Genomic DNA, 13,379 nt, shown 5'->3' with positions numbered 1-13,379 from the left:
TGTGTGGTCCACTTAATAAATGGATAGATTAGGAAAATTCAAGAGGAAATAAGGATTTTATCAATTTTTGGGCCGGGTTGGGTGGGATTGTGTGGGGCCCTGCCCAACTGATTTTTTCGATTTAGGCTGGGCCTACTATGCTAGGCCCTTGCTGGGTTTGGGCATCGGGTCTCAAGTGTCTGGTCAGGCCTGGGTCTAGCCTGCCCAGCCCAAACCATTCCCATTGCCACCCCTACCTAATAACTTCAGGTTAGGATGCGACGACTACCCAACCATAACGTGGACAGCTCGATCACTAATCTGACGGTCAAACTTCCATTTTCCATGGCCAACAGCTCAATCATTATCACCAGTCTCACCACACGATCTATAGATCTTTCAACCGTTGAGAATCGGCCACGTTCTCTATTTCATTTACTGCCCTTAAAGAATGTCTCCAACATGAGAATTTCATGCTCCGTCCATGTTGATGATCGGTGCTATCAGGCCATCCATCTGTTTCAGTTGGAGAGAGATGCACTAAAATACTATGCAATGCAGATGTACCGGACAATTTCTCTTTCTGTATACATATTTACATCGAACGCTTTTTTTTTTTTTTTTTTTACATGTAAGGAGCGGTTCTAACCTGCACCGGTATGTCCTTTTGCCTATGGTGGCTCCAGTGGCGCACATTAGCACGCTCCGTAAGGGACCCAAATCATGCTGTGCCCGAACTCAAACACTGGAATGGGACCCACAATGATTTCAATACCCATGTGCAACGCATGCGCATTACTCACACTGCGCAGGATAGAACCTTCATGCAACAGCTGCTATACAGAACTGGAAGGCTTGTGTACGGATGACGCGTTGTCACGTGAGGTCTGGTCTACATTTTCTTGCCTGGCACGTGAGTTTCCACGCGAGCCTGTGGGGATCTGATGCCGGGGCGATCTCGCCGGAGATGCGTAGAGATAGGAGGCTTCCAGCACCTCCCGGCGCACGTTAGCCTCGGCCTGGTGTAGCCGCTGGGCCCTGAGTGCAGTCAGGTATAAGCCAGCGGCTAGGAAAACCGTCGTTAGACCGAAAACTCCAGCAGCTGCAAACAGGCCCTGTCGTATGACCAGGCAAGTGGCCCTGGGCCTACTCCATCTTTTCAGATGGCCCGATTCGATGCCGATCCCGATCATCAGCAGCACCTCCCCGACCGCGAAGCAGATCCTACGGTTGAGATTAAAGAGAAATCGTCAATGGTTCCTAGTGAGCATGTTCTCTTTTGTTTTGAGGATCGGGCGATGATTAGAAGTGGGCCCCACTTGCTTTGTATTTTTATGTGGCCAGCTAAACTGGGGTCACTTGTCATGCGTGCATGACATCTGAGCCATGCAGTAGGTGGGCCAACTGTGGTAAAGATCAGGTCTAGCAGCAAGTCAGATCATCGGTTGTCCGTTGATTTTGATAGTGTGGCCTACCTGATGAAGGGACCATTTTGATTTTGGGCCCAGGTGATCTTGATGGTGTGGCCCATCTCTTTCTTGGTTCGGATGTCCTACAGAAGTGACATGTTGGCGGGAAGAGAAATCCGCTGTCCGTGCAATAAAAGATACTCTGTGGGGCCCACCGAGATGTGATTGATATATCTACTCCGTCCATCATTTTCATCGGTTAATGTTAGGACGTGATCCTGAAAATCAGGTTTATCCAAAACTCAAGTGGGCCACACTACAGGGAAAAGTAGGGATGGGTATGCCTACAAGTGAAACGTTCTTGGGGCCCACTGAATTTTAGGTCAGGCTGATATTGGTTTCTCCCTTCATCCTAGTGGACTAGGACTCATCTTACAAAAGGTTTGGCGTATAGACATCAGGATGGGCCCCAGGAAGGTTTCAATGGTGAGAGTCCTCATCCTCCATTTTCCACGTGGTGTGGCCCACTTGAGTTTCGAATCAGTCTGAAATTAGGGCTCACGTCCAAACATTAACTGGTGCAAGTGATGGACGGACTGGATGTGGAATTTCCTAATTCATGAATTAATCGATATATATATATATATATATATTCTATATATATATATATATATATATATTATATATATATATATATATATATATATATATATATTCCTTATTTTATTTAATTTTTATGTGAATGATAGGCCCACCATTACCGATTTCACCATTCGGTGGGCCTTTCTGTGGTCTACAAGGGAACTTTATAACAGAGGACGCCAAGGGCCTGCATCCACCGTTCAAAGGCCTTGATTTGATGGTTAGGATTATCCTAGTCCAATATTTTTATGATGGATCATCCATAGTGGATCCTACTGAATGAACGGCCCGAATAGTGAAATGTGGACCCCATATATAGTAGAGATCTTGCGAACTACAATTCATGTAGTCCCAATACTACTAATATCTCCTTATAGGGCTGTCAGTAGGTGGGCCTGACAAACTCAAAATTTGGAATATGTCCAACCCAACGGCCCACCCAACTTCAAAAAATCAGGGCCTAAGATAACCTTACGTGAGGCCCACTAACAGTCCTATCTCCAGAGGAAATTGGCTACCATGAAGACATCAACCGATCCGACGGTCAAGATCTTTCGCGCAAAAATAGGTCTAACAAACAATTTGATCCATTTATTTATTAGGGCCCATCGCAAGTTGCTTATGATTCTAAAGAACCATTTTTTAAAAGGCAATCATAACCGTCCAATCCATGGTTTATGGATTGGATCATCTGATCAGTGAAATACTTGCACGGCAGCCTATGAAATGTGTTTTTAGGCTTAATGGACAGATAATCAGTTGATCAGACGGTCCAAATGAAATGATGCAACTAAGAGCATTTCTCTTCATCAAGTGTCCCCACTATTTTTAGAGGTGATGATGAAGTGAGCCCCACCATGCATGATAAATGACAAAAATGCCCTTGATATGCTAAACGGGCTGGGCCGGTTATTTTGTGATGGGCCCAAAAGCTCTACAGGCCAGACCGGGCCCATTGATAGTCCTACTCCATATGATTTCCTTACCAAGTTGTAACAAAGAAAAAACAGGCTTGCCATGTCAGCACTTTAGATGATCCTGAATCTGGGCCCCACACAATCAACGCCGGAGGCGTAGGTCTACTAACCGCAACCAATATGTACGTGTGTTTCATCACCATGGCGCACGCAAGGGCCACGAATGCACCCAGTGCGCAAAATAGCGGAGTCTTCCCGCTGCCGGTATAAACACATTCGTATTTCTGTCCGTCGCCATCACTGCCCGTAAGTATCCATGTCGCCTGCAAATGAGAGATTTATCTTTTGATCAAAATATATAAATGGGCGCAATTCAATCTAATGGCCCACCTCCATTTCCAGCCATTCATCAAAGTCCCATTTATGCCAGTGGCCTTGTTTGTCCCGGCCCATTATGATGGGCTTGGGCCTAGACTCTCGGTCCCGTCGGATTGGATTTGAGGCTAGACTTCTAATTCAGTCTAATGGGCCATCTCCATTTTCAGCCATTGGTAAAAGGTCCATGTATAGATGTGGGCTCTGGCCTAGCCCATTATGTTGGCCTAGGTCATCTTCATTTTCAGCCATTCATCAAAGGTCCATGTATGGCCATGGGCTCTTCTGGGCTGGCCCATTATGATTGGGCTTGGGACCAGACCGCCAATTCAATCTAATCTCCCACCTCCATTTTCAGCCATCCATCAAATGTCCATGCATGCCTGTGAGCTTCTCTGGCCTGGCCCATTATGTGGGCTTGGGCCTAGAGCTTTGCTAAGCCCAAAAAACACGTGTACAAGCCATCTGACCTACACGCACCGCATGTGCCAGCGTAACGTGTGATCTAAGCTGTCCATCAGGTGGGTTACAAATATCTTGATTGACTGGCATAAGAATCATGCCGTTCGGATCAATAATAGGTCCACAATTTACCAAAGCAGTGGATGGATTGGCCTGATTTCACACGTATGCGGATGGTTCGTGTGTGGACCCAAATCATCGAAAACCTAAAGAAATTAGAATAATGTTTTTATTTTCCGCAGGAATGTCACTTCAGTGGAACATCCGAGCTGTGAAAAAGATGGGCCACACACACACACACACACACACACACACACACACATATATATATATATATATATATATATATATATATATATATTGACTCAAACAATTATTTCTCAATTGAATTCGAGTTGTAGCCTGCCTGATGAGTGGACCCATCTTTTTTTTTTTCATCCCACGTGACCTTTCTCATGCATGCCCACCTTTTGAATGGCTCAGATGTCATACGCAGGAAAATAGCATCAAGGTTTCTAAGCCCGCACATGTATCATCTTACCAATGTGTTCCAAAACGGTAACGGTGGCTATAACAACTACCACCATTATGGTTATGATACAGGGTCTCAACTTGTATAAGCCCGTTACGACCATCTTTTTTTAAAATTTTTTGAAAACATTGTTATAGAATTATTACAGGACCTTATGGCCTGTTTTTTTTGTGGCGGCCGTTTCAACCTCGTAATACATAAGGGTTATGATCGTTACCACTACGTAACGACCGCTATGTTTGTTATGTAGTCGATTTTGAATACCTTGATCCCTATCCATTGCACACATAAATTACACACCATGGATACATGTAGCTATCTCCATACAATCCATTATCAATCTCTAAATTTCCATCGTGAATGCATGCATGCATGACTGACTCACTCAAGTCCCGAGTCGAGTTGCGGCTCGACCGGGTCATCGTGAATGCATGCATGCATGATTTGAAGACATGGCAAGTCAAACTAACTCGCTCGACCGAGTCATCTTGAGTTCATGCATGCATAAATTTAAGAAGACATGGCAAGTCAGACCGGCTCATTCAGTCCCGAGTTGAGTTGCGGCTCGACCGAGTCATTTTGAATTCATGCATGCATAAATTAAAGAAGACATGGCAAGTCAGACCGGCTCATTCAGTCCCGAGTTGAGTTGCGGCTCGACCGAGTCACGAGTGACTTAAGCAATTTTCATGGAAATGTTCCGTACACTCGGTCGATCAAGATTAGCTCAGATCAAGCCCCGATCGACTCGGGACTCTCATATGAATCTTAATACCTTCCTTACATGCTTGTATATGTATATGTGTATGTATGTGTATATACATGTATATATGATACCTCGGATTTTGTAGCTTCTGCAAGGAGGCACAAAATGAAGCAAGAGAGGCCACATAGTATAGAAAAGATCATAAGAAAGACTCCAAATTTGCCACCATGGTCTGAACGGCTGCGATCGATCGAGAGGTCGGCGTGTGTGACCGCCATGCGATCAGGCGAATTGGGTGAGAGATGAAAGGGAAGAATGAGGGAAATGGGTGATAACGGGCCATAAGAAGAGGAGAGGAGAAAGAGAGTATCGAATTTAACTTGTAACAAAGGCATAGTGTTGGTGGTGTTGCGTAATGGTGAGGGATTCTTGCACTGTTGAAGTCCTTTTCCCTTTTTTGCACCATACATAATAAAAGGACGTGTTTTTCCCTCTCTTTTTTAGTGTATAGTAATACACGTAAAACAGAGTATTTAACGGTCCACTTACGTAGGCCGTGATTGAGTTTTTTTTTTTTTTCTTGGATGTGACCCTGGAACCAGTTTTGTGGGTGAGACACTGACATTAGGGCCCACCTCAATGTGTTTGTTGTATATCCATTCCGTCCATCTGTTTTTAAAGATTATTTTTGGACATTTTACGAAAAATGAAGCAGATAAAAAATTTAAGTGGACCACACCACAAAAAACAGTGGTCAATTAACACCCATCGTTAAAAACTTTCTAGTGCCTACCGTAATGTTTATTGGCCATCCAACCTTTTTATAAGGTCATTAAGACCTGGATGAAAGGAAAAAAACAAATATAATCTCGATACAAAATTTTTTTGGTCCATAATTTTGTGTTTCTAATGGTCAATAACTACTTTTTTACTTTGGTGTGGTCCACGTAAATTTTTTATCTTTTTTGTTACTATAGTATAAAATAATCTGGAAAAACAGATGAACGGTGTGGATATACAATGCATACATCTATGTGGGCCGCTACGGTCCGGGTCTCACCCACATCGCTGGTCCCGGGTCGCAGCCAAGTCGCTCTCCCTTTTTTACACGTAGTTTTCATTTCACGAGAGAAATGCTTTGTGCCTCTGCTCAGGGCGCGGATCCGGGGATCCACCGAGGTGGGTGGATACCTGACCGGATCCTTCACCGTGGGGCCCACTTTCATCTATTTTTCTTACATCCACGCCGTCCATCCGTTTTGAAATATCATTTTAGAGCATGATACCAAAGATGAAGAATATATAAATCTCAATAAATCATCCAGTTTTATGGCAAGGAAAAAATCACTACATGCCACGGTGGGCCCCACCGAACAACGTAATTACCAACGGTATGTCTTCTGCACATTGGGGGAGGTGTACAGTAAATTCAGGTGGTGCGTCAACCTACCATATTAAAGGAAAATGAAATTTCATCCGCCGGACGACCGAATTAGTTACTCCGCATGCATTGCGTGCATCTCTCCTGCCTGCCTTTAACTAGTTTAAAAGTTAAGCAATAAAGACAGCCTAATCGCACACGCGTGTGCAATCAAGCTCATGAACACCCACACATGTGCCGGCATGGAATGATGGATCCGAGATCTAATCCATCCATCAGAAAGGAACCACTATATTGATTCCCTAGACCAAGAATCAGATCCATCCACTGGTCATGTGGGCCACAGTTTCTAACACAAATGTACGGCTCTGAAAAACTTAACTGAATTTTTTGAAACTATTTGGGCCCACATGCTCAATGGACCAGATTCATTTTTTAGAAACCATGTAGAACGTCGGTCAGTTTGTACGGTTAGGGCCATACTCAGGGATCCAGATCATTAACGTACGAGTGGCCCTAAAAAATCTCTAGAAGATCATAGCCATTGAATGTAGACCGCTGCTGTTTTTAGTCTTTTCTTCATTAATCCTTTTGCAGGCTACCCATCAGAGGGTTAGGATTTCCCCATCGTGACACTTTTTGGGCCATGGTCCATCCGCGATTGAGGCCATCAGATTAACCATCCAGATCACCAGCCCATGGGCCCTATCTGTACAGACTGCAGACTCGAGCATATTTGCACAGCATACTCGGGTTTCTGTTCTGACAAGTGGGGCCCACGTTTCGTATATCCATACCATTGGTGTAGCGTGTCCTATCGTGGATGGACCATCCACCTAAAATCTCCCAGGTTGGAAGATGGTGCACATCCATATCAGGACCCTCTTTAGTTGAATGTGGACCAGGCATAGGTCACAAAGTCCAACGGCGAGGATTGTTCCAATGAAGAGATTTTTTTTATTCCATCCACTACAAAAACACGAATTTGAACGGTCTGGATTAGTGAACCATAGACCCCACTTATCAGAAGTAAAAAAACCCGAGTACACTGCAAACCCGAGCACGTTCTCGGCGTAGGGCTGAAATGGGAAATATTTATTCTTTCTCTGAACACATTCAAGGAATTAGTATTAGCATTTGGGCTTTCCTCCAAGCAATCTATCACTATTCATTTAAACCTTTGACACTCCTACTACAGTGTACTTTTGCCACTACAAGTAATTGAAAGGACGATCAGGACCGTACATATAAAAAGCCCAATTATGAATGGGACAAGCAGGATAGTTATGCTGATCGGACAATCCTAACCATCCCAACTCGTGTCCATCAACTGGATGATTAGTGGTCCAAATTCAACAGCCGAACTCATAAGTTGGACGAGTTGCTACAACCTAATTAAGTTGTGGCAAATGCATATTGTAGGCTCTTGCTATAAAAGGGTAGAAGCTAAAAGAAATGGTTAAGTATCCAAGGAAAGAACCAATATACAAAAGAGAGAAAGAATGAGAAAAAAAAGGAAAAAAGAAAAAGGTTGGAAGTGAGCCACAAGGGAGTGCAGCCATAGATATTTTCTTATTTGTCTATTAACAAAGTCAAAATTCTTATAAAATTACTTGCACATGTAAGATTTATAGATGGTTGCATGACAATTTCCAACTTCATCCTGGGCCCGTTTGTTTCGGCAATTATCTGAAAATGTCTCATTATTACGATTTACCACTACCAAACCAAATGTCTCATTATTACTCTTACCCGGGTGGTAGACTCCCAGGAGTTTCAACACAGGGTCAAGGGTTCGAAATAAACTAGAATTAATAAAATGCGAATGTATTCAGGAGTCTGGTTTAGGAATTTTACCACTACCAAACCAAACACTAGAATAAGTAAAATACGGATGTATTTGGAAGTCTGGTAAAGAAATTTTACCACTACCAAACCAAACACTAGAATCAGTAAAATGCGAATGTATTCAGAGTCTGGTAAAGGAATTTTACCACTACCAAACCAAACACTAAAATCAGTAAAATAGGAATGTATTCGGGAGTTTGGTAAAAGGAATTTTACCACTACCAAACCAACAAGGATAAGCATATAGCCGCAGACAATATAGTTAAGAAGTTCTTGACAATGCATGCATGTGGATTACCAAAAAAAAAAAAAAACAACTGGAAGAGTCCAATGGCAAGTACAAGGAAAGCGGACGTGATCTAAAGTGTTTGACCGAGGTGACATATTGATGGTTCACCAAGGAAAGCATTTTTCCATAGGAATGTACAATAAGCTAAACAACAAGACGATCGGGTCATTACAGATTACTCATGAAGATCAATGATAACGCGTATGTTGTTTTCCCGAGGACTTGATGATATCGCGAACATTCAACATTTCATATTTGTTAAGAGTATCGAGATCAATCGCAACCACCAGTTAACTTGAGGGCTTCAAATAAGGGGACTGATGTAGAATAGGTGGTGGATGACATTATGGACAACAAAGATCAAAAGGAATCGGGCCAGAAGGCTCTAGGGCAAAGGTGACCTAAACACCCACTATAGCTTCCAACAACCATAACTTTGCTACCAGTCATCTGTTTCGCACATATACTATACATTTGGAAAGCTATTGATAAGCTATAGGCCTTGCCAACCACCTAAGGTTCATTGGCCCCACAACAGCTTCGCAGAATCCAATCATGTTAAGAATCTTATTAGGGCTTTAGTTAGAACTTACTATTTTTAGTAAGCTCCATCCTTACTTTTTTAGGATTTGAAGGGTCCGGTTGTGGTGGTCCTTGCTTTACTCATCTAGGAGTTGTTTATGAGTTTTCGTAGGACTAATATCTTTTTACTATTTTGGAGAAGTGTCCAATTTTGAGTTAAATTACGGTCTAGGGTTTATTTTCTTATATAAGCGCATGAGATATGTTGAAGCAATAATTTTCATTAATAAAATCAATTTAGTTATCTTTTTTAGAGACCTCTTTCCTTGCGGATTCAAGGGCTATGCTTGAAAAGAAGTTGATCTCTTCTTGTATCCACGCAGCCACCATGTTAGGATTCCAACCCAATTTTCATCCACCTGCCATAGCAAAGTAAAACATGTTTTAAGTCTCGGATAAGTGACCTAGTGATTGCCACCTCACACACATGTTCATATGCGGCATCTGTTAAAAAATCCAAACCGTTCATCAAACTTAGCATCACAGAACATCTTATTTTGTTGAAATTTCAGGTCCATGAGCGGGCCACATCCTTAAGCTCAAACCATCTATTGGACACTGTTGTCCACACCTCATCATCATCTAAGCCTTACCCAACTAACCGGGGTAGGCTACATGAATCCTTTTATGCCATTCCACTATCAAGGGCCATAACTTCAAGTAAACCATAGGTCATCAAGTCTTTACTCACTTAGTCCTTTTGGCCTTCCCCTAGCCCTTTTAGAGCTTCAACTTGTACAAATGAACAAACTGCTAACTAGCACAGTTCCTGGTCTCCATTACACATGACCAAACCATCTAAGTCTACTTTCCTCATCTTATTACCTATTGGTGTTATTCTTAAATTCTCTTGAATACATTCATTTTTAATTCTATCCTTCATTATCTTACCACTCATCCTTCTCAACATCCTCATTTCAGCTACATTCATCCTATGGACATGTTGTTCCTTAACTGTGCAACATTCTGTTCCATAAAGCGTGGCTGGTCTTGTAACCATCTTGTAAAATTTTCCTTTCAGTTTGTGGTACACAATGAACACATAAAAACTCTAGAGGCACATCTCAATTTCTTCCACCCCGCTTGAATTATATGCGAAACATCTTTCTCAATCTCTCCACTCTCGTGAATTATCAACCAAAGATATTGAAACTTCTTGGTCAACAAGCTTTACTAATTCCTCGTTCCCATTCCTATTGTCACTAAAATTGCATTCCAAATACTCTGTTTTAGTCCAACTAATTTTAAAGCACCTCCCCATAAATCTAGCTGTGTTGACGCCCTCCCTCATTTTGTTGATCAAAGCTATACCATCTACAAACAACATAAAATTGATGGAAGGAAAAAAATGCATAAAACTCATTCACATTGACACCGAAACACACCCTAAGAAGATTAAATTATCAGAAACTTGCATCATGGTCCTCCAAAATTTCCAATATTACATGAAAATACAACTAACGGTAAGCGAACTGGCTACAGAATGCTGACCATTATTGACCCTCTTTGAGTCTGAGAGAAATGGACACTTACTGGAAACTGGTTTGTACAAGTGGGGCCCAAAGAATTCATTTAACTGATTTGGAATCTCGATCCTAGCATGGTCACTGAATGCTCCCCTAGAGTGACGTGGCGCACTGGCTCACCTGTAACCAGCTCATTCCATGATTCCCGTCTCCATGAGAAATCCCATGTCGAAAACGATTGTTGGACTGCAAAGGTCTAAAGAGTTTTCCTTTCAACAATCTACAGCTTATAGCTAAGATAATGTGTTTGGCATTAGAATTTCATGTTTAGGTAAAGCTATAAGCCTCCACTAGAAAACATGAGTCCGATGACAATAGCATGAACATACCTTGCAACCTGCTTAGATCATAATTCGAACAAGATTCAAAAGTCCCAGTTGAATGATGGTAGACTTCGTCGGGTGACCCTTTTCTCTTCAAGCTAGGCACTGACATATAACACAAAACCCTATTAGAAATTGAATAAACAGTTCAAATTTTCAAGTGGAATCTCAATCAAGTGCGTTGGGTGACCCTTCTCAAGCAACACAAAATCTCTACCATATTTAATGAGAATTAGCATGGGCGAAAAATTACACGAAATTAGTCATTCAAAAAAATTAAACCAGGTAATATGAAAGAAAATGAGAAGGGTTTTTTTAATAATTGAAAGGCCATTTAGGTAATTTTGGATGAAGCTGTATCAGGGTCCTTGCACCACTAAAAGAGTCCTACTTTTTGCTTCTGCTCCCCTCTCCCATGAGTTGGAAGCCAATTCCTCTCTCTCCAGTTTTACTAGTATTCAAATAGACAAGCACATGAGCTAGTATGCAAAACCAAAAACTAAAAAACTAAAAAACAAAAGAAAAAAAGAAATGCATGCACAGACAAGGACATAGATGACACAAATGTATCAAAACTGAAACAAGCTATTAACAAAAATAAGAAAATGAACCCGACTGGCATAAACACAACTCACCTGTAAAGTTATTCACCATATGCCATAGTTTTAAATATCGTCTGATACGACTCAATATTGTCCAAGTTGTATCAGTTCAGTCCCAAATTATGCAAGTCACCACACCAAATCACCAATATGGATCCGAAAGAGGACTGAATCAGACTGAGTTGGGGTGAGTCATACTGGTTTCGTACCCCAGGCGAGTCGCACTCTGAAACCCGTACTTAAATTCACCATGCCATATACACAACAATCTCCTCTAAAACTAGCTGTAAGGAACATGTTAGGAGTTGGGACTAAGAACCAGATCAGAAATCAATTTCATGCACAAGATACATATTAAGAAGATTAAATCCAACTTACTGGATGGTATTGGTAATAGTATAATTCCCAATTCTAATGGAGTAGTAGTTTCTAGAAAGTCACAGTAAAAGAATGGTTCTTCTAATCAGCTCCAATTTGCTTCTTGCAACTACATTGAACCACAACCCCTCTCAGCTTGTTGGTTACCGGTGGATGCACAAAGAAACGAGCGGATTGCTTTTAAACCTGCAATTGAAAGAAGAAAGTAACTAACAAACTTCAATTACAATGTCACATATATTTTCTTGAGACTGCTGTTCTCGACATTGTAAAGCAGCTTACCACAAATCAGAACATCCAAGAGAAGTAATCGCAGTTTCGTTAAGAGCCTTTTCAAGAAACAGCTGAAGCTGAAATCTCCCATATGTATGGTTGTCATCTGAACAAGGAAACATTGTACTTAACAATTCCCATGTCGAGTCAGTCGATCTGTCTTTGCATCTGATGACTGTCTCAAGACTCAACAGTGGGCTACATTTTTTCATTGAAAACCATCAGCAACATGTCCCACTTCCATTAGGGAGTAGGATTGCAAGGGCTGAGGGACATTGGAAGAGTCTACCAGAGCATGCTATCGAATACTAATAGTCTGTCAAGGATATTCGAGGAAAGGGGAATTATATGATCCTCCACATGAATAGCATACTATGGTTTTTAGTTTGTATAAGAGGGGGCCTTGGTTCAATAATCCAAGCCACTGGCCTATTGGAACCCACCAAGGATCAACCATGCCCCAAAAATAATCTCAATTGGTGAATCATGACCGTCCAGTTTGTGTCTTTGAATAGACAAGAAGACAAATACACCATTCAACTGGAAAAGGCAGAAAATTCCGATCTGGGAGATTTTTGGGGCAAAATCCATCCATGGCGATTGACATTTGGCATTGGATGGACAGTCGGACAACTGAAACATGGACTCCATGTATACAAATTAAAAACGCAGTATACTAGGCATATCTGCAGATCAAGGAACATATAATTCCTCTTGAGAAGAATGCTAACAACCGACTCCTTTCAATTAAAATTGAAAAACCCCAAAAGTCATCATTATAACTTCGTCTCGGCTACTTGCGGTCATCTGCATCCATCCCGTCTCACCAATCTACAAAATAAGAATTCTCATGATTGTTTTGCAAATTTTTATGACCATCAACCATGATTTTTAAACTGGTTTTTCCAATCATGTTCATTCACCAAAGATACAGGAAAGATACAGGATCATATCACTCTGTATCGCCCCTGTTCAGGCCCATATCAGCGTGATACACTTGTATCGCCCATGGACACTACTGGTACATATCAGGTGATACAAAACGGTATTGGGTGATATGTCAATCCATGCCATAACCCTCCTTGACATTCATAGGTGAATCCATATGGATCTGTAAACCCCAAAGTAACAAAACATTACAATTAAAACAGAAAA

The 13,379-nt window shown here is 41.6% G+C and overlaps 1 protein-coding gene across 2 annotated transcripts; it reads right to left on the bottom strand.

The window, feature by feature from the left end:
• Nucleotides 1-439: 439 nt before the first annotated feature.
• LOC131231679 (uncharacterized) lies at nucleotides 440-5,356 on the bottom strand. Of its 2 annotated transcripts, none has more exons than XM_058227965.1 (3): nucleotides 5,249-5,316; nucleotides 3,017-3,270; nucleotides 440-1,203 (listed from the first exon to the last, which is right to left on the bottom strand). In XM_058227965.1, the coding sequence occupies exons 1-3, from the start codon at nucleotides 5,249-5,251 to the stop codon at nucleotides 816-818; spliced, it is 645 nt and encodes a 214-aa protein (XP_058083948.1). In that variant the 5' UTR covers nucleotides 5,252-5,316; the 3' UTR covers nucleotides 440-815. The 2 variants fall into 2 exon arrangements, with proteins under 2 accessions (XP_058083948.1, XP_058083947.1); XM_058227964.1 differs by having other exon boundaries at nucleotides 443-1,203; nucleotides 5,154-5,356.
• Nucleotides 5,357-13,379: the final 8,023 nt, after the last annotated feature.

This window comes from Magnolia sinica, chromosome 17, assembly GCF_029962835.1.
Source record: "Magnolia sinica isolate HGM2019 chromosome 17, MsV1, whole genome shotgun sequence".
Classification (NCBI taxonomy): domain Eukaryota; kingdom Viridiplantae; phylum Streptophyta; class Magnoliopsida; order Magnoliales; family Magnoliaceae; genus Magnolia; species Magnolia sinica.
This window is presented reverse-complemented; position numbering and strand designations above follow the sequence as displayed.